This window comes from Ranitomeya imitator, chromosome 6 (genome assembly GCF_032444005.1).
Source record: "Ranitomeya imitator isolate aRanImi1 chromosome 6, aRanImi1.pri, whole genome shotgun sequence".
Classification (NCBI taxonomy): domain Eukaryota; kingdom Metazoa; phylum Chordata; class Amphibia; order Anura; family Dendrobatidae; genus Ranitomeya; species Ranitomeya imitator.
Window position 1 is genome coordinate 528890624 of NC_091287.1, and position 21256 is coordinate 528911879.

Sequence of the window (21256 nt, forward strand, 5' to 3'; positions counted from 1 at the left end):
AATTTCGACATATCTCTCAGGATAAGTGCTTATTTTGCCATTAAAAGACCCCATTATTTATCAAATGGGTTGAAGGTTTAGTATTTTTGGGGGGCAGGAAATGTTGTTTTTTTTTTGTTTGGGGGGTGGAGGGCAGAGGTGTGGTGTTGCTCAACCCTTTCCTGCCCAAAGCTCCCTGATAAGTTTACAGCCCCCTGATAAGTTTACAGCCCCCATTCCTCTCTCCACACCTAATTTGCATAGCCATCACCTTCCTCTCCATTTTTTGCCCCCTCATGTAATGAATAATCATAAAGTACTTTATAGTTTTGACTAATATTCACATATGGAGATGTGATTCCCGTGCTTTCTGTGATTTTTCCACTACGTTTAGCCTTTTTTTTTATCACACGGTGGGAGGAGAGTTCACGTTACAGCCATTTACCACAGAATCCATTTTTTATCCCCGCCTACAATTACCGCCAAAAAAATCCGACCCTCGCAGCCATCAGCGACATTCCCGGAAAAAAAAACCCATAATAACAAACATTTTTTTTTTCCTCGCCCGTCATTAATTTATCGGCACTGGAGCTATAAGGAATAAATTGATGTTCGCCGGTTTTGTGGCTGCGGGCGGAGAAGTCTCCCCTCGGCAGTAGTGGCAGCAGCCGCCCCTGTGTCGTCGCCATGTGTAAGATGGCCGCCATGAAGGAGGAGGCGGCGGAGGAGAGCTGAGCTGACGGCGGGAGCAGGTAATGGAGAGGATGAGCGCTGAGGACGGCGGCCATGTCACCTCCTCCCCTCCCCCGGGCCTGTGTGAGGCCGCGGTGACCGGGGACAGGCCCGGCCGCCATTACACTGCGCACAATGAGAGGACGACGTGACTGTGGCCTGCGGCTCCTGGACACGGACATGTCCGCCTGCATATGTGTGTGTGTAAAGAGAGGAAGGAATCTGCCCTGAGGAGCCTGTGTGCTGGGTGCAATTATGGGGGGACGCCGTATAGAAGACGTAATAGTGGGGGACGTCGTATAGAAGACGTAATAATGGGGGGACGCCGTATAGAAGACGTAATAGTGGGGGGGACGCCGTATAGAAGACGTAATAATGGGGGGACGCCGTATAGAAGACATAGTAACGGGGGGACGCCGTATAGAAGACGTAATAATGGGGGGACGCCGTATAGAAGACGTAATAACGGGGGACGCCGTATAGAAGACGTAATAGTGGGGGGGACGCCGTATAGAAGACGTAATAACGGGGGACGCCGTATAGAAGACATAGTAACGGGGGGACGCCGTATAGAAGACATAGTAACGGGGGGACGCCGTATAGAAGACATAGTAACGGGGGGACGCCGTATAGAAGACATAGTAACGGGGGGACGCCGTATAGAAGACATAGTAACGGGGACGCCGTATAGAAGACGTAGTAACGGGGGGGGGGACGCCGTATAGAAGACATAATAACGGGGGGGGACGCCGTATAGAAGACGTAATAACGGGGGGGGGGGGACGCCGTATAGAAGACGTAAAAAGGGGGGACGCTGTATAGAAGACGTAATAACGGGGGGACGCTGTATAGAAGATGTAATATGGGGGGACGCCGTATAGAAGACGTAATAACGGGGGGGGGGGAACGGCGTATAGAAGACGTAATAACGGGGGGGGGGACGCCGTATAGAAGACGTAAAAAGGGGGGACGCTGTATAGAAGACGTAATAACGGGGGGACGCTGTATAGAAGATGTAATATGGGGGGACGCCGTATAGAAGACGTAATAACTGGGGGGGACGGCGTATAGAAGACGTAATAACGGGGGGGGGATGCGGGGGGGGATGCTGTATAGAAGACGTAATAACGGGGGGGGGGACGCCGTATAGAAGACGTAATAACGGGGGGATGCTGTATAGAAGATGTAATAACGGGGGGGGGGGGACGCCGTATAGAAGATGAAATAACGGGGGGGATCCTGTATAGAAGATGTAATAACGGGGGGGGGACGCCGTATATAAGACGGAATAACGGAGGACGCCGTATTATTAATGTAATAATAGCGGGAAGGATGCCGTATATGATGCCTAATAATTGAGGGGGAGGACGACGTCTACAGTGGGTATGGAAAGTACTCATACCCCTTAGAATTATCACCAAAAAGGTCTATCTTCGTCTCATCAGACCAGAGAATCTTACTTCTCATAGTCTGGGAGTCCTTCATGTGTTTTTTAGCAAACTATGCGGCTTTCATATGTCTTGCACTGAGGAGAGGCTTCCATCAGGCCACTCTGCCATAAAGGCCTGACTGGTGGAGGCTGCAGTGATAGTTGACTTTGCGGAACTTTCTCCCTTCTCCCTACTGCATCTCTGGAGCTCAGCCACAGTGATCTCGGGGTTCTTCTTTACCTCTCACCAAGGCTCTTCTCCCACGATTGCTCAGTTTGGCTGGATGGCCAGGTCTAGGAAGACTTCTGGTGGTCCCAAACTTCTTCCATTTAAGGATTATGGAGGCCACTGTGCTCTTAGGAACCTTGAGTACTGCAGAAATTGTGTTGTAACCTTGGCCATATCTGTGCCTTGCCACAATTCTGTCTCTGAGCTCCTTGGCCAGTTCCTTTGACCTCATGATCCTCATTTGGTCTGACATGCACTGTGAGCTGTGAGGTCTTATATAGACCGGTGTTGGCCTTTCCAAATCAAGTCCTATCAGTTTAATGAAACACAGCTGGCCTCCAATGGAGGAGTAGAACCATCTCAAGGAGGATCACAAGGAAATGGACAGCATGGGACTTAAATATGAGTGTCTGAGCAAAGGGTCTGAATACTTACGACCATTTGATATTTCAGTTTTTCTTTTTTTAATAAATATGCAAAAATATCTACCTTTTTTTTCAGTCAAAATGGGGTGCAGAGTGTACATTAACCCCCGGAGCTTTTTTTGGTTTTGTTTTTCACTCCCCTTCCAGAGCCATAACTTTTTTATTTTTTCCATCAGTATGGCCATGTGAGGGCGTATTTTTTTTGCGGGATGAGTTGTACTTTTGAGCGACACCATTGGTTTTACCATGTCGTGCACTAGAAAATGGGGGGAAAAAATTCCAAGTGCGGTGAAATTGCAAAAAAAAAAGTGCAATCCCACACTTGTTTTTTGTTTGGCTTTTTTGCTTGGTTCACTAAATGCTAAAACTGACCTGTCATTAAGGCTAGGTTCATATTGCGTTAGTGCAATCCGTTTAGCGCCTAGCGCTAGCAGATTGCGCTAAACGCAATGTTGTTTTATGGGGTCGCGTTAAACGTGACCGAGGGAACGGACCTCAGGCGCGCCGCGGACACTGCAAGCAGCGTCCGCGGCGCGCCACAAAACACCGGCACATCGCCAGCGCGTGCCGAAAATGGCACGCGCTAGTGATGCGCGTCCCCATTGCTGTTAATGGGCGCGCTAACGGACGCGTTGCACGGCGTTAATTTCGCCGTGCAACGCTGTCCGTTAGCGATGTCACATTAATGCAATATGAACCAAGCCTAAGATTTTCCAGGTCATTACGAGTTCATAGACACCAAACATGTCTACGTTCTTTTTTTATCAAGTGGCGAATTTTTTTTCCAAACTTTGCTAAAAAAAAAAAAAAAAAATTGTGCAATTTTCTATTACCTGTAGCGTCTCCATTTTTCATGATCTGGGCTCGGGTGAGGGCTTATTTTTTGCGTGATGAGATGACATTTTTAATGATACCATTTTGGTGCAGACACGTTATTGCATTTTAATACAATGTCGCGGCGACCAAAAATAGTAATTCTGGCGTTTTTTACTCTTTTTTTTATCACTACACCATTTAGCGATCAGGTTAATCCTTTTTTTTTTATTGATAGATCGGGCGATTCTGAATGCGGCGATACCAAATATGTGTAGGCTTGATTTTTTTCTATTATTTTGGGGCAAAAGGGGGGTGATTTGAACTTTTATATTTTTTTTATTTTTTTTCATATTTTTATAAACTTTTTTTTTTGTCTGTAACTTTTGGCATGCTTCAATAGACTCCATGGGAGGCTAGAAGATGCAACAACTTGATCAGATCTTTTACATAGAGGTGATGCTCAGATCGCCTCTATGTAGTAGAATTACAGCCTTGCTATGAGCGTCGACCACAGGGTGGCGCTCATAGCAATCTGGCATCAACAACCATAGAGGTGTTAAGGAGACTTCTGGTTGTCATGCCGAAGTACCGATGACCCCCAATCATGTGAACCGGTGCACGGATTTCCGGCCGGATGGCTGCAAGCGCTTGTTAATTGCCACTGTCAGCGTTTGACAGCGGCATTTAACTAGTTAATAGGCGTGGGTGGATTGTGATTCCACCCGCACCTATTGCTGGCACATGTCAGCTGTTCAAAACAGCTGACATGTCCCGGCTTTGATGCAGGCTCACCGCCAGAGCCCACCTCAAAGCAGGGGAGCTGCCATCAGACTTATTATTCTGTCCGATGGCAGAAGGGGGTTAATGAGAAAAAAATGAACTTTTTTGAATGTACCAAATGGCTGCTATGAAGCAAAGAGTGAAAAATTTAAAGGGGTACGAATACTTTCCGTACCAACTTTAATAACAATGAAGATACCATATATGATCTACTATATAATTGTCTAAGGGTCACTTGCGTCTGTCCTTCTGTCTGTCACGGATATTCATTGGTCGCGGCCTCTGTCTGTCATGGAAATCCAAGTTGCTGATTGGTCGCGGCAAAACCAGGGCTGTGGAGTCGGTAAGCCACGGTTGCGACTCCGACTCCTGGATTTTATCAGGTTCCGACTCCGGCTCCGGCACCGACTCCTTCATAAATGGCCAATTCGTAACAATAAATTTACTGTTGTCAAATATTAACATCGTTCTTATTCAGTTTCTCACCATCATATAAGTAATCAGACCACTTAGAGCAAAAACTATATTTATTAGAATACAATTAGAATATAGCAAATAACTTTTATAAACTTTTATAAACTCTTGTAAGTAAATATGCAATAAACACTGTTATGCAGTTAATAAGAAGAAATCTATAAATTTGTCCTCAGAAAAAGTATTGCCTCTGTCAGATCCTCCTTCATGGATGCCCTCAAATCTGATCTAATTATTTTGAGAGCAGAGAACAACCTCTCTACACTAACTTGGGTTGGTGGCAAAGCAGTAACCACTCGGGTAACATCTCTGACAATGTCAGGATACAGAGGAATCGCTTGTTGCAGTTATTTTTGATGCCTGACCCGGGTTGGGGAAGCATGAGGTTAACCAAGTATAAGATTAGATAAGGGCAGTGGAGAACAGTGACACCCAAGAAGTAAGAAATGTCTATCTCCAGCAGAACTGCTTATCGCTGTTGTTCATAGTTTGATAGAACATATATATTTGAGTAACATTTATAAAATTCATATGAAAGTTCAATTATGAAATATTAACCCCTTCATGGCCGGGGGATTTTTCGTTTTTCCGTGTTCGTTTTTCGCTCCCCTCCTTCCCAGAGCCATAACTTTTTTATTTTTCCGTCAATTTGGCCATGTGAGGGCTTATTTTTTGCGGGACGAGTTGTACTTTTGAACAACATCATTGGTTTTAGCATGTCGTGTACTAGAAAACGGGAAAAAAATTCCAAGTGCGGTGAAATTGCAAAAAAAGTGCAATCCCACATTGGTTTTTTGTTTGGCTTTTTTGCTAGGTTCACTAAATGCTAAAAATGACCTGCCATTATGATTCTCCAGGTCAGTACGAGTTCATAGACACCTAACATGACTAGGTTATTTTTTATCTAAGTGGTGAAACAAAATTCCAAACTTTGCTAAAAAAAAAAAAAAATTGCGCCATTTTCCGATACTCGTGGCGTCTCCATTTTTCATGATCTGGGGTCGGTTGAGGGCTTATTTTCTGTGTGACGAGATGACGTTTTTAATGATAGCATTTTGGTGCTGATACGTTCTTTTGATCGCCCGTTATTGCATTTTAATGCAATGTCGCGGCGACCAAAAAAACGTAATTCTGGCGTTTCGAATTTTTTTCCCGCTACGCTGTTTAGCGATCAGGTTAATACTTTTTTTTAATTGATAGATCGGGCGATTCTGAGCTCGGCGATACCAAATATGTGTAGATTTGATATTTTTTTTATTGATTTATTTTGATTGGGGCGAAAGGGGGGTGATTTAAACTTTTATGTTTTTTTTTATTTTTTTCACTTTTTTTTTAAACTTTTTTTCTTAACTTTTGCCATGCTTCAGTAGCCTCCATGGGAGGCTAGAAGCAGGCACAGCACGATCGGCTCTGCTACATAGCAGCGATCTGCTGATCGCTGCTATGTAGCAGAAATGGAGGTGTGCTGTGAGCGCCGACCACAGGGTGGCGCTCACAGTCACCGCTCATCAGTAACCATAGAGGTCTCTGGGACCTCTATGGCTACAATATACAAGCATCGCCGACCCCCGATCATGTGACGGGGGTCGGCGATGACGTCATTTCCAGCCGGAAGCGGTAGTTAAATGCCGCTGTCTGCGTTTGACAGCGGCATTTAACTAGTTAATAGGTGCGGGCAGATCGCGATTCTGCCCGCACCTATTGCGGGCACATGTCAGCTGTTCAAAACAGCTGACATGTCCCGGCTTTGATGCGGGCTAACCGCGGAGCCCTGCATCAAAGCAGGGGAGCCGGCATCGGACGGTATAGTACGTCCGATGCCGGTAAGGGGTTAATCCATTTTTTTTTTTTTTTAAAGCTGAAGTCGTTACATTTCTACCGACTCCAACCAAAACTAACTACGACTCCAACTCCACAGCCCTGGGCAAAACAGCCACGACCAATCAGCGACGGGCACAGTCCGGCGGCAACATGGCCGCTCCTTCCTCCCCGCAGTCAGTGCCCCCTCCATACTCCCCTCCAGTCAGCGCTCACACAGGGTTAATGGCAGCGTTAACCGACCGCGCTATGCCGCGGTGTAAAACGCACTCGGTTAACGCTGCTATTAACCCTGTGTGACCAACGTTTTACTATTGATGCTGCCTATGCGGCATCAATAGTAAAAAGATCTAATGTTAAAAATAATTTTAAAAAATCGTTATATACTCACCGTCCGTCGGCCCCTCGGATCCACAACAGGCCTTTCCCGCTCGCGACGCTCCGGTAACCGGTCCATGCTGCGATCTCGCGAGATGATGACGTAGCGGTCTCGCGAGACCGCTACATCATCATCATCTCGCGAGACCGCAATGCACTTTTGAGACCAGAGCGCGCGAGGAGCGTCGGTAACCGCTTCGCTTGGATCCGGGGGCTCTGGAAGGTGAGTATATAACTATTTTTTTATTTTAATTCTTTTTTTTAACAGGGATATGATGCCCACATTGCTATATACTACGTGGGCTGTGCAATATACTACGTGGGCTGTGCAACGTGGCTGGGCAATATACTACATGGGCTGTGCTATATACTACGTGGGCTGGGCAATATACTACGTGGCTGGGCAATATACTACGTGGCTGGGCAATATACTACGTGGACCTGCATATTCTAGAATACTCCATGCGTTAGAATCGGGCCACCATCTAGTGCCTAATAATGGGGGAGGAGGGGACGTCGTATATCACGCGTAATAACGGAGAAGATATTGTATATGAAGCCTAATGACGGGGAGGACACCATATATGATGCCTAATAACGAGGTGACGTCTTATATGACGCTTAATAACTGGGGGGCGCGTTGTATATGACGCATAATAATGAGGGGGACGAACAGTACAGACCAAAAGTTTGGACACACCTCATTTAAAGATTTTTCTGTATTTTCATGACTAATAACATAGTGGACGCCTTTTAGCGAGGTGACGCCGTATATGATGCTTAATAACGGGGGACGTCATATATGATGCCTAATAATGGAGGAGGACGTAGTATATGACGCCTAATAATGGAGGAGGACGTCGTATATATAACTAATATATGTAATACTGGAGCCCAGATGTAGTTTGTAATGAGTATAATTGGATGTACGTGATTTACTACTGTATAATATAGTAGATCAGATCTGTGATATTGATTTAGTGATGTCACTAAGTTATACAGTAGTAATGACATGTACACCCCATTATTTTTATAAATCACATTAAAGACATTACTATTTTATCCTATAGTTATATACCTTACCAGATGGTGGCCCGATTCTAACGCATCGGGTATTCTAGAATATGCATGGCCACGTAGTATATTGTCCAGCCACGTAGTATATTGTCCAGCCACGTAGTATATTGCCCAGTTACGTAGTATATTGCCCAGTGATGTAGTATACAGCACAGAACCACGTAGTATATTGCACAGTGACGTAATATACAGCACAGAGCCACGTAGTATGTTGGCCAGTCACGTAGTATATTGCCCAGCTGCGTAGTATATTGCCCAGCCACGTATGTCACAGGTTAAAAAATAAACATATACTCACCTTCCAAGGGAGCCCTTGTAGTTATGTTGCCTGTGTGCGGTGCACTCGGCAGCTTCTGGTCCCAGGGTTGGTAGCGCAGGACCCGTGATGACGTCGCGGTCACATGACCGTGACGTCATGGCAGGCCCTTCTCGAGCAGGACCTGTGATGAGGTCGCGGTCACATGACCGTGACATCATGGCAGGTCCTTGTCGCATACCATCCTTGCCACCGGAACCTGCCGCTTGCATGGAGCGGTTACCGGAGCGGTTACCAGAGCGTCGTGAGGAGCGGGAAAGGCGGCGGACGGTAAGTATGTAATGATTTTTTATTTTTTTTTATTATTTTTAACATTAGATCCTTTTACTATTGACGTTGCATAGGCAGCATCAATAGTAAAAAGTTGGGCACACACAGGGTTAATAGTAACAGAGTGAGTTACCCCTGGCATAATGCGGTGCATTACCGCTGGCATTAACCCTGTGTGAGCGGTGACTGCAGGGAGTATGGACCGGGCGCTGACTGCAGGGGACTAGGGAGGGACTAATCGGACTGTGGCCTTCGCTGATTGGTCGCGGCAGCCATGACAGGCAGCTGGCGAGACCAATCAGCGACTAGGATTCCATGACAGACAGAGGCCGCCACCAATGAATATCCGTGACAGAAAGAAGGATAGACAGAAAGACGGAAGTGACCCTTAGACAATTATATAGTAGATATACAGTGGGGAAAATAAGTATTTGATACACTTCCACCTTTTCAAGTTTTCCCACCTACAAAGATTGGAGAGGTCTGTAATTGTTATCGTAGTTGGTACACTTCCCCTGTGAGAGACAGAATCTAAAAATAAACACCAGAAAATCATATTGTCTGATTTTTGCATAATGAATTTGAATTTTATTGCATGAAATAAGTATTTGATGCAATAGGAAAACATAACTTAATATTTGGTACATAAACCTTTTGTTTGCAAAGGAAACTACACGTTTCCTGTAGTTCTTGACCAAGTTTGTACACACTGCAGCAGGGATTTTGGCCCCTTCTACATACTGATCTTTCAGGTTTCCGGGCTGTCTCTGGGCAGCATTGAGTTTCAGCTTCCTCCAAAGATCTTCTGTTGGGTTCAGGTCTGGAGACTGGCTAGGCCACTCCAGGAGCTTGAAATGCTTCTTACACTACTTAGTTATCCTGGCTGTGCGTTTCGGGTTATTGTCATGTTGGAAGACCCATCAATGACCCATCATTCTGAGGGAAGAAGATTGTTTGCTAAAATCTCAAGATACATAATCTCATCTATCCTTCCTTCAATACGATGCAGTCATCCTGTCCTTTGCAGAAAAGCACCCTCAAAGTATGATGTTTTCTCCACCATGCCTCACTGTTGGGATGGTGTTCTTGGGGTTGTACTCATTCTTCTTCCTCCAAACATAGTGAGTGTAGTTGAAGCCAAAAAGTTCTATTTTTGTCTCATCTGACCACATGATCTTCTCCCATGCCTCCTCTGGATCATCCAGGTGGTCATTGGCCAACTTCAAACTGGCCTGGACATGTGCTGGCGTGAGCAGGGGGACCTTTGCGTGCCCTGCAGGATTTTAAGCTATGACTAACTGACGGTAATGATTGAGACTCTCAGTTCTCTTCAGGTCATTATACAAAAACATACAAAAAAAAAAAGTTGCACTCTATTGTGCTAAAGCATGTCGATGTGAAATAAATAAAATATGAATAGCTATACGGCTTCTGAATACTAGAAGAAACTGAGACGCTTTGCACATAATTTGACCAAGTCATACCTGCCCATCAACCAACTTCAAGGTGGTTTCAAATACTGATGGGTCCCTATCAAGTTGAATACCGCTCTTAGGCCGGTATCTGATTTTCTGGGTGAATATGGACACCTCTCGCAGTAATGCCTGCATTTATGAGTAGGTAGGAACCTGCTGTAATTAAAATCACCACGTGTTGAAGGGCGGAGTGCTCGGTCAGTAAGCTAACATGCAGATAACAAAAGATTGACTGGCACATGCAAGCTAACTGTGAATAGGTGCAAACAATATACAAAAAACGTTGCACTCTATCATGCCAAAGCATGTCAATGTGAATTTTCTAGTATTCGGAAGCTGTATTGCTATTCATATTTTATATATTTCACATTGACATACTTTAGCACAGTAGAGTGCAAATGTTTTTGTATTTTTGTTTGTATATTGTATATGGAGGTAGCTGCTCCTAAATTTGCACCTACTCACACTATCTTGAATGTGCCAGTCAGTCTTTTGTCACTCTTGAGGTAATTGACCAGGTCCTCCCGTGTAGTTCTGGGCTAATTCCTGACCTTTCTCAGAATTATCTTAACCCCTGGAGGCGAGATCTCGCATGGAGACCCAGACCGGGAAAGATTGACAGTCTTGTGTTTTTTTCCATTTTTTTTATTTTTTTTTTATTTTTTTTTCATCTTCTGATAACTGTGCCAATAGTTGTCTTCTCACCAAGCTGCTTGCCTATTGTCCTGTAGCCGATCTTAGCCTTGTGCAGGTCTACAATTGTGTCCTTAGGCAGCTCTTTGGTCTTGGCCACGGTGTAGAGATTGGAGTGTGTTTGATTTTGTGTACAGGTGTCTTTTATACAGGTAACGAGTTCAAACAGGGGCAATTAATACAGGTAATGAGTGCAGAGTAGGAGGCTTCTTAAGGAAAAACTAACAGGTCTGTGAGAGCCAGAATTCATACTGGTTGGTATGTGATCACATACTTATTTCATGCAATAAAATGCAATTTAATTATCGAAAAATCAATCAATGTGATCTTCAGTTTTTGTTCATTTTTAGATTCTGTCTCACAGGTGAAGTGCACCTACGATTAAAAATGACAGCCCTCTCCATTCTTTGTAGGTGGGAAAACTTGCAAAATTGGCAGTGTCAGCCGCGATAAGGTGAGAATCGCTGGGAACCCCTATCTAATGTGAATCCTCTCCTAGGTTGAAGCCTGCGTTTATGTGAGTAGATAGGATCCTGCTATGATTAAAACCGCCAGAGGCTTAGGAAGTGGAGTGCTCAGAGAGCCCATCAGAACATTTTCCCTATAAGCGAGATCAGCGTTCTGAGGGGGATGTCTCGTGGTGGTCATAATAAGCCCTTATATCTGTGTGCTTTGGATCTGAGGATGACTGTGAGATTTTGCAGTTCATATTACATAAATGGCCATGTAGTATAAATTTGCTTGAATGGTTCCTCCCAGCACATGATTATTTATCTACCGGGGTCTCAGGATTAGTACTACATATGCTTCTATATGAAAATAGTTGTCTACAGAAATAAGCTGGCCAGTCCTATAGACACAGACTCAAGTATCCAACAGCTATTCCCACTGGAGCTTCTCCACTGGTCGATTCCATTTCCCAAAACATCATTTAACAGAATGAAGGGTCTTTAGCCATTATGGACATTTCTATTTCTTCACAGCACTGATCCAGAAATCGTAAACATAAACTTTCATGGGCCAGACTCGCGCAAATCGATTTTCCCATCGCCATTTGCCACCCCCTCCCCCATTTTTTTTTTTTTTTTTTTTTTTTCTTTAGGCTATATGCACACGTTGCAGATTTGGGAGCAGAATTTTCGGTACAAAATCTGCATTTCCTGGCAAAAAACGCAGGTGCAGATTTGATGCGTTTTTATTCGGATTTTATGCGTTTTTGTTGCGGATTTGCTGCTGATTTCATGCGTTTTTACCCCTGAGGATTTCTATAATGGAAGGGTGCAGAAACATAGTAACATAGTTAGTAAGGCCGAAAAAAGACATTTGTCCATCCAGTTCAGCCTATATTCCATCATAATAAATCCCCAGATCTACGTCCTTCTACAGAACCTAATAATTGTATGATACAATATTGTTCTGCTCCAGGAAGACATCCAGGCCTCTCTTGAACCCCTCGACTGAGTTCGCCATCACCACCTCCTCAGGCAAGCAATTCCAGATTCTCACTGCCCTAACAGTAAAGAATCCTCTTCTATGTTGGTGGAAAAACCTTCTCTCCTCCAGACGCAAAGAATGCCCCCTTGTGCCCGTCACCTTCCTTGGTATAAACAGATCCTCAGCGAGATATTTGTATTGTCCCCTTATATACTTATACATGGTTATTAGATCGCCCCTCAGTCGTCTTTTTTCTAGACTAAATAATCCTAATTTCGCTAATCTATCTGGGTATTGTAGTTCTCCCATCCCCTTTATTAATTTTGTTGCCCTCCTTTGTACTCTCTCTAGTTCCATTATATCCTTCCTGAGCACCGGTGCCCAACACTGGACACAGTACTCCATGTGCGGTCTAACTAGGGATTTGTACAGAGGCAGTATAATGCTCTCATCATGTGTATCCAGACCTCTTTTAATGCACCCCATGATCCTGTTTGCCTTGGCAGCTGCTGCCTGGCACTGGAAACGGTGCAGATCCGCACAAAAGAAGTGACATGCTCCTTCTTTCAATCCGCTGCGTTTTCCATGCGGAATTTTTCACACAAGCACAGCATTTTTTTTTTATCCTATTGATTTACATTGTACTGTAAATCACTTTGCGGATCTGCAGCGTTTCTGTGCAGAAAAAATCACTGCGGATCCGTAGTAAATCCGCAACGTGTGCACATAGCCTAAAAAAAACCAACAAATTTATGCAGCAGCATGACAGTATACAGTGATGCACATCTCATGCCTCAGATATTGCAGCATCTTTTTGAGGAAATAATTCAGAAACTCCAAAATAAAGACGTTTTTCTGATTGACCTGAAGCCTCCTCTTCCTCTCCGATCTTCAGCAGCCGTGACAATATTTTTAAAGTGCTATATATATATATACACCAGCTGCTTCACAATCTCTTGATTCGAAATGTGCTCCTTATTTCAATCTGTGCACGTGAATCAAATACATGTGATGGCAACCATACACCTTTAGCGGCCTGTAAACAAATAATCGTATGCACAAATTTTGGTGGCACTGGCCTATCGTCTAAAGTGTATGGTGGTTCCTGACTTGATGGTGTTAGGGGAAAAAAGAATGATGAATTTCAGCACCTGATCTCATTGTACATAGTGATTGGCATTGGTTTACTATGCTGTTTCAATGAAGCATCCCGACAATCTATCCCTAAAGCCTCCGCAGCCCGGCATACCTCCCCATAGTCCTACCCTAAAGGCCAACACAGCCCGGCATATCTCCCTGACAATACTACCCTAAAACCACTGCAGCCCAGCATACTGTACTTCCCCCTAACAATTCATGCCTAAAGCCACTGCAGCCTGGCATACCTCCCCCGACACTCCTACCCTAAAGCCACTGCAGCCTGGCATACATCCCCCGACACTCCTACCCTAAAGCCAACGCAGCCAGGCATACATCCCCCGACAGTCCTACCCTAAAGCCAACGCAGCCAGGCATACATCCTCCGACAGTCCTACCCTAAAGCCAACGCAGCCAGGCATGCCTTCCCTAAAGCTGCCGTGGCATTCCTCCCCCAACAATCCTACCCTAAAGTCCTGCAGCCCTGTCATACCTCCCCTAATAAGCCTTACCTTAAGCCACTGCAGCCCGTCATATATCCACTGAGAATCCTTCCCTAAAGCCACTCCAGCCCCGTCATACCTCCACTGGCAATCCTTCCCTAAATCCACCCCAGCCCCGTCATACCTCGCCTGACAATCCTTCTCTAAAGCCAACCCAGCAATGTCATACCTCCACTGAGACTCCTTCCCTAAAGCCACTTCAGCCCCGTCATACCTCCACTGGCAATCCTTCCCTAAAGCCACCCCAGCAATGTCATACCTCCACTGAGAATCCTTCCCTAAAGCCACCCCAGCCCCGTCATACCTCCACTGACAATCCTTCCCTAAAGCCACCCCAGCCCCATCATACCTCCACTGACAATCCTTCCCTAAAGCCACCCCAGCAATGTCATACCTCCACTGAGAATCCTTCCCGAAAGCCACCCCAGCCCCGTCATACCTCCACTGAGAATCCTTCCCTAAAGCCACCCCAGCCCCGTCATACCTCCACTGAGAATCCTTCCCTAAAGCCACCCCAGCCCCATCATACCTCCACTGACAATCCTTCCCTAAAGCCACCCCAGCAATGTCATACCTCCACTGGCAATCCTTCCCTAAAGCCACCCCAGCAATGTCATACCTCCACTGACAATCCTTCCCTAAAGCCACCCCAGCCCCGTCATACCTCCACTGACAATCCTTCCCTAAAGCCACCCCAGCAATGTCATACCTCCACTGGCAATCCTTCCCTAAAGCCACCCCAGCAATGTCATACCTCCACTGAGAATCCTTCCCTAAAGCCACCCCAGCACCGTCATACCTCCTCTGACAATCCTTCCCTAAAGCCACCCCAGCCCCGTCATACCTCCACTGACAATCCTTCCCTAAAGCCACCCCAGCCCCGTCATACCTCCACTGACAATCCTTCCCTAAAGCCACCCCAGCCCCGTCATACCTCCACTGACAATCCTTCCCTAAAGCCACCCCAGCCCCGTCATACCTCCACTGACAATCCTTCCCCAAAGCCACCCCAGCCCCGTCATACCTCCACTGGCATTCCTTCCCTAAAGCCACTGCAGCACCGTCATACTTCCCCAGACAATCCTTCCCTAAATCCACCCCAGCAATGTCATACCTCCACTGAGAATCCTTCCCTAAAGCCACCCCAGCCCCCTCATACCTCCACTGAGAATCCTTCCCTAAAGCCACCCCAGCTCCGTCATGCCTCCACTGAGATTCCTTCCCTAAAGCCACCCCAGCCCCTTCATACCTCCACTGACAATCTTTCCCTAAAGCCACCCCAGCAATGTCATACCTCCACTGAGAATCCTTCCCTAAAGCCACCCCAGCCCCGTCATGCCTCCACTGAGAATCCTTCCCTAAAGCCACCCCAGCCCCGTCATACCTCCACTGACAATCCTTCCCTAAAGCCACCCCAGCAATGTCATACCTCCACTGACAATCCTTCCCTAAAGCCACCCCAGCAATGTCATACCTCCACTGACAATCCTTCACTAAAGCCACCCGAGTCCCTTCATACCTCCACTGACAATCCTTCCCTAAAGCCACCCCAGCCCCGTCATACCTCCACTGACAATCCTTCCCTAAATCCACCCCAGCCCCATCATACCTCCACTGAGAATCCTTCCCTAAAGCCACCCCAGCCCCGTCATACCTTCACTGACAATCCTTCCCTAAATCCACCCCAGCCCCGTCATACCTCCACTGACAATCCTTCCCTAAAGCCACCCCAGCAAGGTCATACCTCCACTGACAATCCTTCCCTAAAGCCACCCCAGCCCCGTCATACCTCAACTGAGAATACTTCCCTAAAGCCACCCCAGCCCCGTCATACCTCCACTGACAATCCTTCCCTAAAGCCACCCCAGCCCCATCATACCTCCACTGACAATCCTTCCCTAAAGCCACCCCAGCCCCATCATTCCTCCACTGAGAATCCTTCCCTAAAGCCACCCCAGCCCCGTCATACCTCCACTGACAATCCTTCCCTAAATCCACCCCAGCCCCGTCATACCTCCACTGACAATCCTTCCCTAAAGCCACCCCAGCCCCGTCATATCTCCACTGACAATCTTTCCCTAAAGCCACCCCAGCCCCGTCATACCTCCACTTAGAATCCTTCCCTAAAGCCACCCCAGCCCCATCATACCTCCACTGACAATCCTTCCCTAAAGCCACCGCAGCCCTGGCAAACCTCCCCTGACACTCCTTCCCTAAAATAACCACAGCCCAGCATACCTCCTCCAACAATCCTCTAAAACCACCGCAGCCCGGCATACCTCCTCTGACAATTCTTCCCTAAAGTCACCACAGCCTGACATACCTCCCCTGACAATTCCCTAAAGCGACCTCAGCCTGGCATACCTCCTTTGACAATTCTTCCAAAAAGCCATTTCAGCCTGGCATACGTCCGCTTACAATCCGTCCCTGAAACCACCGCAGCCCGGCATACCTCCCCCGACAATCCTCTAAAATCCGCAAAGCCCAGTATACCCCCCACCCCCCAACAATCCTCTAAAACCTAAATAAATTTTCTTTAACCATCACGTTCGCTATATGATGACCTCTAAGTAGTTCGATGGACGTTTTACAGACCTATTTCAGTTCTTGCTGTGAACATCCAGTTCCTGCTATGAATAATGCAGACAATGTCTTTTTTGTAATCAATCAAAGGTATATAGCAAGACAGTGTTTGAAGGTATGCCTATGATTAGTTCTTTATTCACAGGCTCTTGTACGTTTAATGCCTTTTGAATTATATTTTTTTTAAATATACTTTAATAGCTTAATTTTAAAAGGAGGACCTGAGTCATAATATACAAAAATTATAAAGATTTTATTATTACAAAGATATACATTAACAATATAAAATTTTATATGGGTATAGAAGGTTTTGATCCATAGGTGAAGGAAAAAACAGAGACTTGGTCAGGATTTCATAATTATGATGAGGACCACCAATTAATATTGTCCAAAAACTCCACAACCGCATAAACTAGCGTTCCTATGGCCGATACTGGATAATGGCAAGAGAGCAATCTAATAGTTTGTTGTCGGAATAAAAAACCCACTCACTGTGCTTTACTTACCCTCTTGGGGCCAAGCGCAGTTTCTTCGCCTCAGCCCATTTCTGAGCTCAGAGACTTTGCCCATGTTGGCAGCATGAGCCAATGTGCAGTCACTGGCTACAGTGATGTCACCACTGCAGCCAAACAAAGACAGAGGCAGCGGTAAAGACTGCACTGGACCCCAGGAGGTTATGTAAAGAACAGTTTGTTTTTTAACAATGAACTGTACAGATCAGGAAATTTACTAAAAAGAGGATACTGGCAGCAAAACTTTTTTGCTATTTTTTTTTTTTCTTTGCGTTTAGGGCTCCTTGACGATTCAATTTCTGCCTTTTTTACTTTGTTTTGGGTACAGGGTACATTTACAATTACTCTTTTGATGAGCAGGTAACATGGCTTTATCGCTGAAATTACCATGTCCATGCTAGTACTGATTTATTTTTTCTTAGGCATCCAGTATTGTGGACGGAAATCAAAATACAATCATCATAGTGAAGGGGCTGCAGTGCTGGACACATATGTTTAGTTCTCTGCATGCACGGTAGTAGTAGTGGGGGGTTAGGAATTGATAGTAGAGGTCAGAACCCCATCAGGCTTACTGTTATGTGCACACTTACCACTATGATAATGCTTGCTCATTTTTGGTCATATGCCTTCAGTCTGTGCAAACATATTCTTGCAATGGTTCGTTACATTAACATATTTTCTGTCACATGTGCCTAATGTTTAATACGTTTTATCCCCTTTTTTTTTTTCTAGACATTCATCATGAACTTAACTTGAAACTACTGCACTACATCATTGCATCATATCATCAAGAGGTTGTAGCTCTATTTTTAAGACGCTGTTTGGAACATAGAAACATTTTACCAGCTGGTGTCTGGTTGGATTTACACTTGATTTTTATTTTTTTATTTTTTTTCAAGTTTATAATAAGTTCTCAAGCACTATGGCAAGTAAACGGAAAACAAAAACTCCTTGCATGGTGCTGACCAGCGAGCACGATACCGATCTAGGAGTCCTCTCTGACGGGGAGGAATGTCCACCGATTCCACCTCCAGCGGAGCAACCCGTGCCAGAGAGCACAGTGCCTGAGAGCGTGTCGAGCGAGGACGATGCACTAGATCACGATTCTGACAATCAGCAAAATAAAGTGGTAGAAGGCGGTTACGAATGTAAATACTGTTCATTTCAGACAACTGACCTAAATATGTTTACCTTTCACGTGGACTCCGAGCATCCCAACGTCGTATTAAATTCTTCCTATTTTTGCGTGGAGTGTAATTTTCTCACCAAACGGTATGATTCACTTTCTGAGCACAACACGAAATATCATCCGGGAGAGGAGAACTTTAAGTTGACTATGGTTAAGCGCAACAATCAATCGATATTCGAGCAAACTGTCAACGATCTAACATTCGACGGAAGCTTCGTCCAAGAGGAAAACCAGGAACAATCGGAGTCAAACTCCTCCGCAATATCCATAAGCAAGACCCCAATAATGAAAATAATGAAGGACAAGTCTGAAAAGAAGCGAATCAGTGTACAGCAAAGCTCATCCGAAGACGGCACCGAAGAAAATGACTTGGTAAAGGAAAAGGAGCCTAAAGTAAAATCACAAGAAAATAAAGATTCAAAGCCAACTACCGTGGCTCATGAGCCCGTGAAAAAAAACGCTATTGTCGTAACAAGTGCTCAAGAGTTACCAAGTACTGTTATCACACCTGCTAATATTCTGCAGCCAGGAGTGGCACAAGTGATTACGACATTACAGGCGCAACAAAACATCCTTTCCAAAGTCTTAATCCCTATCAATAGCATTCCCACATACAATGCCGCGTTAGACAGCAACCCTCTTCTTCTGAGTAACTACAACAAGTTTCCATACCCAACCGTTTCCGAAATAACCCTTCTCGCTTCACAAACCAAATGCACAGAGGAACAAATTAAAATCTGGTTTTCGGCACAACGACTAAAGCACGGCGTTAGCTGGACACCCGAAGAAGTAGAGGAAGCTAGAAGAAAGCAATTTAATGGCACAGTACATACGGTCCCACAGACAATTACTGTTTTCCCAGCTCATATTTCTTCAGCTGCCAATGGTCTGCCTTCTATCTTACAGACGTGCCAAATAGTTGGCCAGCCTAGCCTTGTGCTTGCCCAAGTCGGAGGAACCAACACAATACCCGTCACCACACCAATAGCTCTGACGGTGGCCGGTGTCCCAACTACCGCCCATTTCCAGGCGAGCCAACTTCCCCAAACCCAAGCGGTGTCAGAAACAAAGAGAGTGGCCGCTATTCCCAGCGCTCAGCTTCCCAAGCAGGAGCCCACCATGATAACCGACATATTTAATATGCGCTCAAAGAAATCGAAAGAACAGCTGACCGCCCTCAAAATTAGCTATCTAAAGAACCCATTTCCAAGTAATTATGAAATTGACCGGTTAATAAGGTTCACAGGATTGACAAAAGGTGAAATCAAGAAATGGTTTAGCGACACTAGATACAACCAAAGAAATTCCAAGGGAAGCCACGGCATTCATTTCCCTAACGATAGCGGAACTATAATTATTGATTCTAGTGACGAAACAACAGAATCCCCGACTCCTCCCGTCGTAACACCACAGCGTAGGCAAAACTGGAAAGCTTTCCCGGATTTTACCCCCCAGAGATTCAAAGAAAAGACACTGGAACAGTTGCAAGTCCTGGAGGAAAGCTATCACCGAAATGACATACCGACGGACGAAGAGTTAAACAAGTTAAGGGTCCTTAGCAAACTAACAAGACGAGAAATCGATGCTTGGTTTGCTGACAAAAGGCGAACCAGCATAAAGGAAGAGCCCAGAGTTTTTATTGAGGAAGAAGGCATTAAGGAAGAGATGGATTCTGAAAACGCTTATGTAAAGGCCGGAGCTGCTCTTGCTAGTAAACTTGGGAAAAAGACCCCACAGCAACTAAACATGCTTAAAAATTTCTTTGTACGTAACCAGTGGCCTACAGGGGATGACTATGATAAACTGTCAGAGGAGACAGGTCTTGCAAGATGTGATATTATTGGGTGGTTTGGAGACTCCAGGTACGCTGCTAAAAACAATCATTTGAAGTGGTTTTACCAATATCAAGTGAACGGCAATCTGTCCCCTAATGCCGTCAATGGGCAAGGCTTTGTACGAAAGAGAGGGCGAGGCCGACCCAGGGGTAGAGGGAGAGGTAGACCGAGAGGTCGTCCCAAAGGATCACGAAAAGGAAATAGCTGGGAATGGACACCAGCTCCAGTTAAACACAAGACGGGAAAAGCGTTACTCAAAGACTACTACCTAATGCACAAATATCTTAACGAGGAAGACTTGGATGACCTGGTGGCAAAATCTCGGATGGGTTATGAGCAGGTGAGAGAATGGTTTGCAGATCGCCTGCAGAGAGAGGACGCCGGGCTTGATCCATTTGAAATTGAGGAAGAGGAAGACTTTTTGGATGATCAGGACGAAGAGGAAGAAATTGACACTGACGATAGCGATACCTGGGAACCACCCAGACATGTTAAACGGAAACTGTCAAAAATAGAAGACTGACATGTAAGTAAATATGCAAAAAAAATGTAGTAATACTTCCGAGAAATCCACTCGGTGCTAATCCCAAGTCAATTTCTGAAGCCAGCGCTTGTCAGGAAGAATGTAGAGAAAATCCTTTATTGCTCCATAAATGTAATAAAATACGCAATGTTTCAACTTCTTGTGTATTTTATTACGTTTATGGAGCAATACTTTTTTTTCTGTTTTATTCCTGGCAAGCGCAGTCTTCAGATATCGAATTGACATATAAGTGAAGACAATGTAATCCTAGCGCAGTTGTGCGCATTGTATTATGGCTTATGTTATTATTAAGTACACTTTTTACAGTCTGGATTAGGTTCTTTGTCCACTTTAGGGTATGTTCACACTTGGCCTTTTTGATGCGTATTTTACTCAACATATTTGGTATGTATTTTCAGCATAATAGACATTTCTGAAATCTCATGCACATCCTGCAATTTTTATTTCCTTTTTTTTTCCGCAAGTATTTTGAACCTTGCTGTTTTTTTTCTTCTAAAAAGTAACAAGTCAATTCGCTCAGCTTTTTTTTTTTTTCCCCAGCAATTTTCACCCATTCAAATGATTGTGTGAAAAGCATTTTTTCAAATGAAAAAAAGAAATGCAACGTTTGAACATACCCTAACTATGA

The 21256-nt window shown here is 45.0% G+C and overlaps 1 protein-coding gene across 3 annotated transcripts in view; it reads left to right on the forward strand.

The window, feature by feature from the left end:
• The first annotated feature begins 437 nt into the window (after positions 1-437).
• ZHX1 (zinc fingers and homeoboxes 1) overlaps positions 438-21256 on the forward strand; it is an 80107-nt gene continuing 59288 nt past the window's right edge. For 2 of the 3 annotated variants that reach the window (XR_011314132.1, XM_069731860.1), the window contains exons 1-3: positions 438-731; positions 11305-11345; positions 17793-20610. Coding sequence is in view for 2 of the 3 variants with exons in the window: in XM_069731860.1 (XP_069587961.1) it covers positions 17983-20607 (2625 nt within the window). In the remaining variant the exon portion in view is untranslated. The remainder of the gene's footprint in view (positions 732-11304; positions 11346-17792; positions 20611-21256) is intronic. The other variant, XM_069731861.1, reaches the window with a different exon arrangement.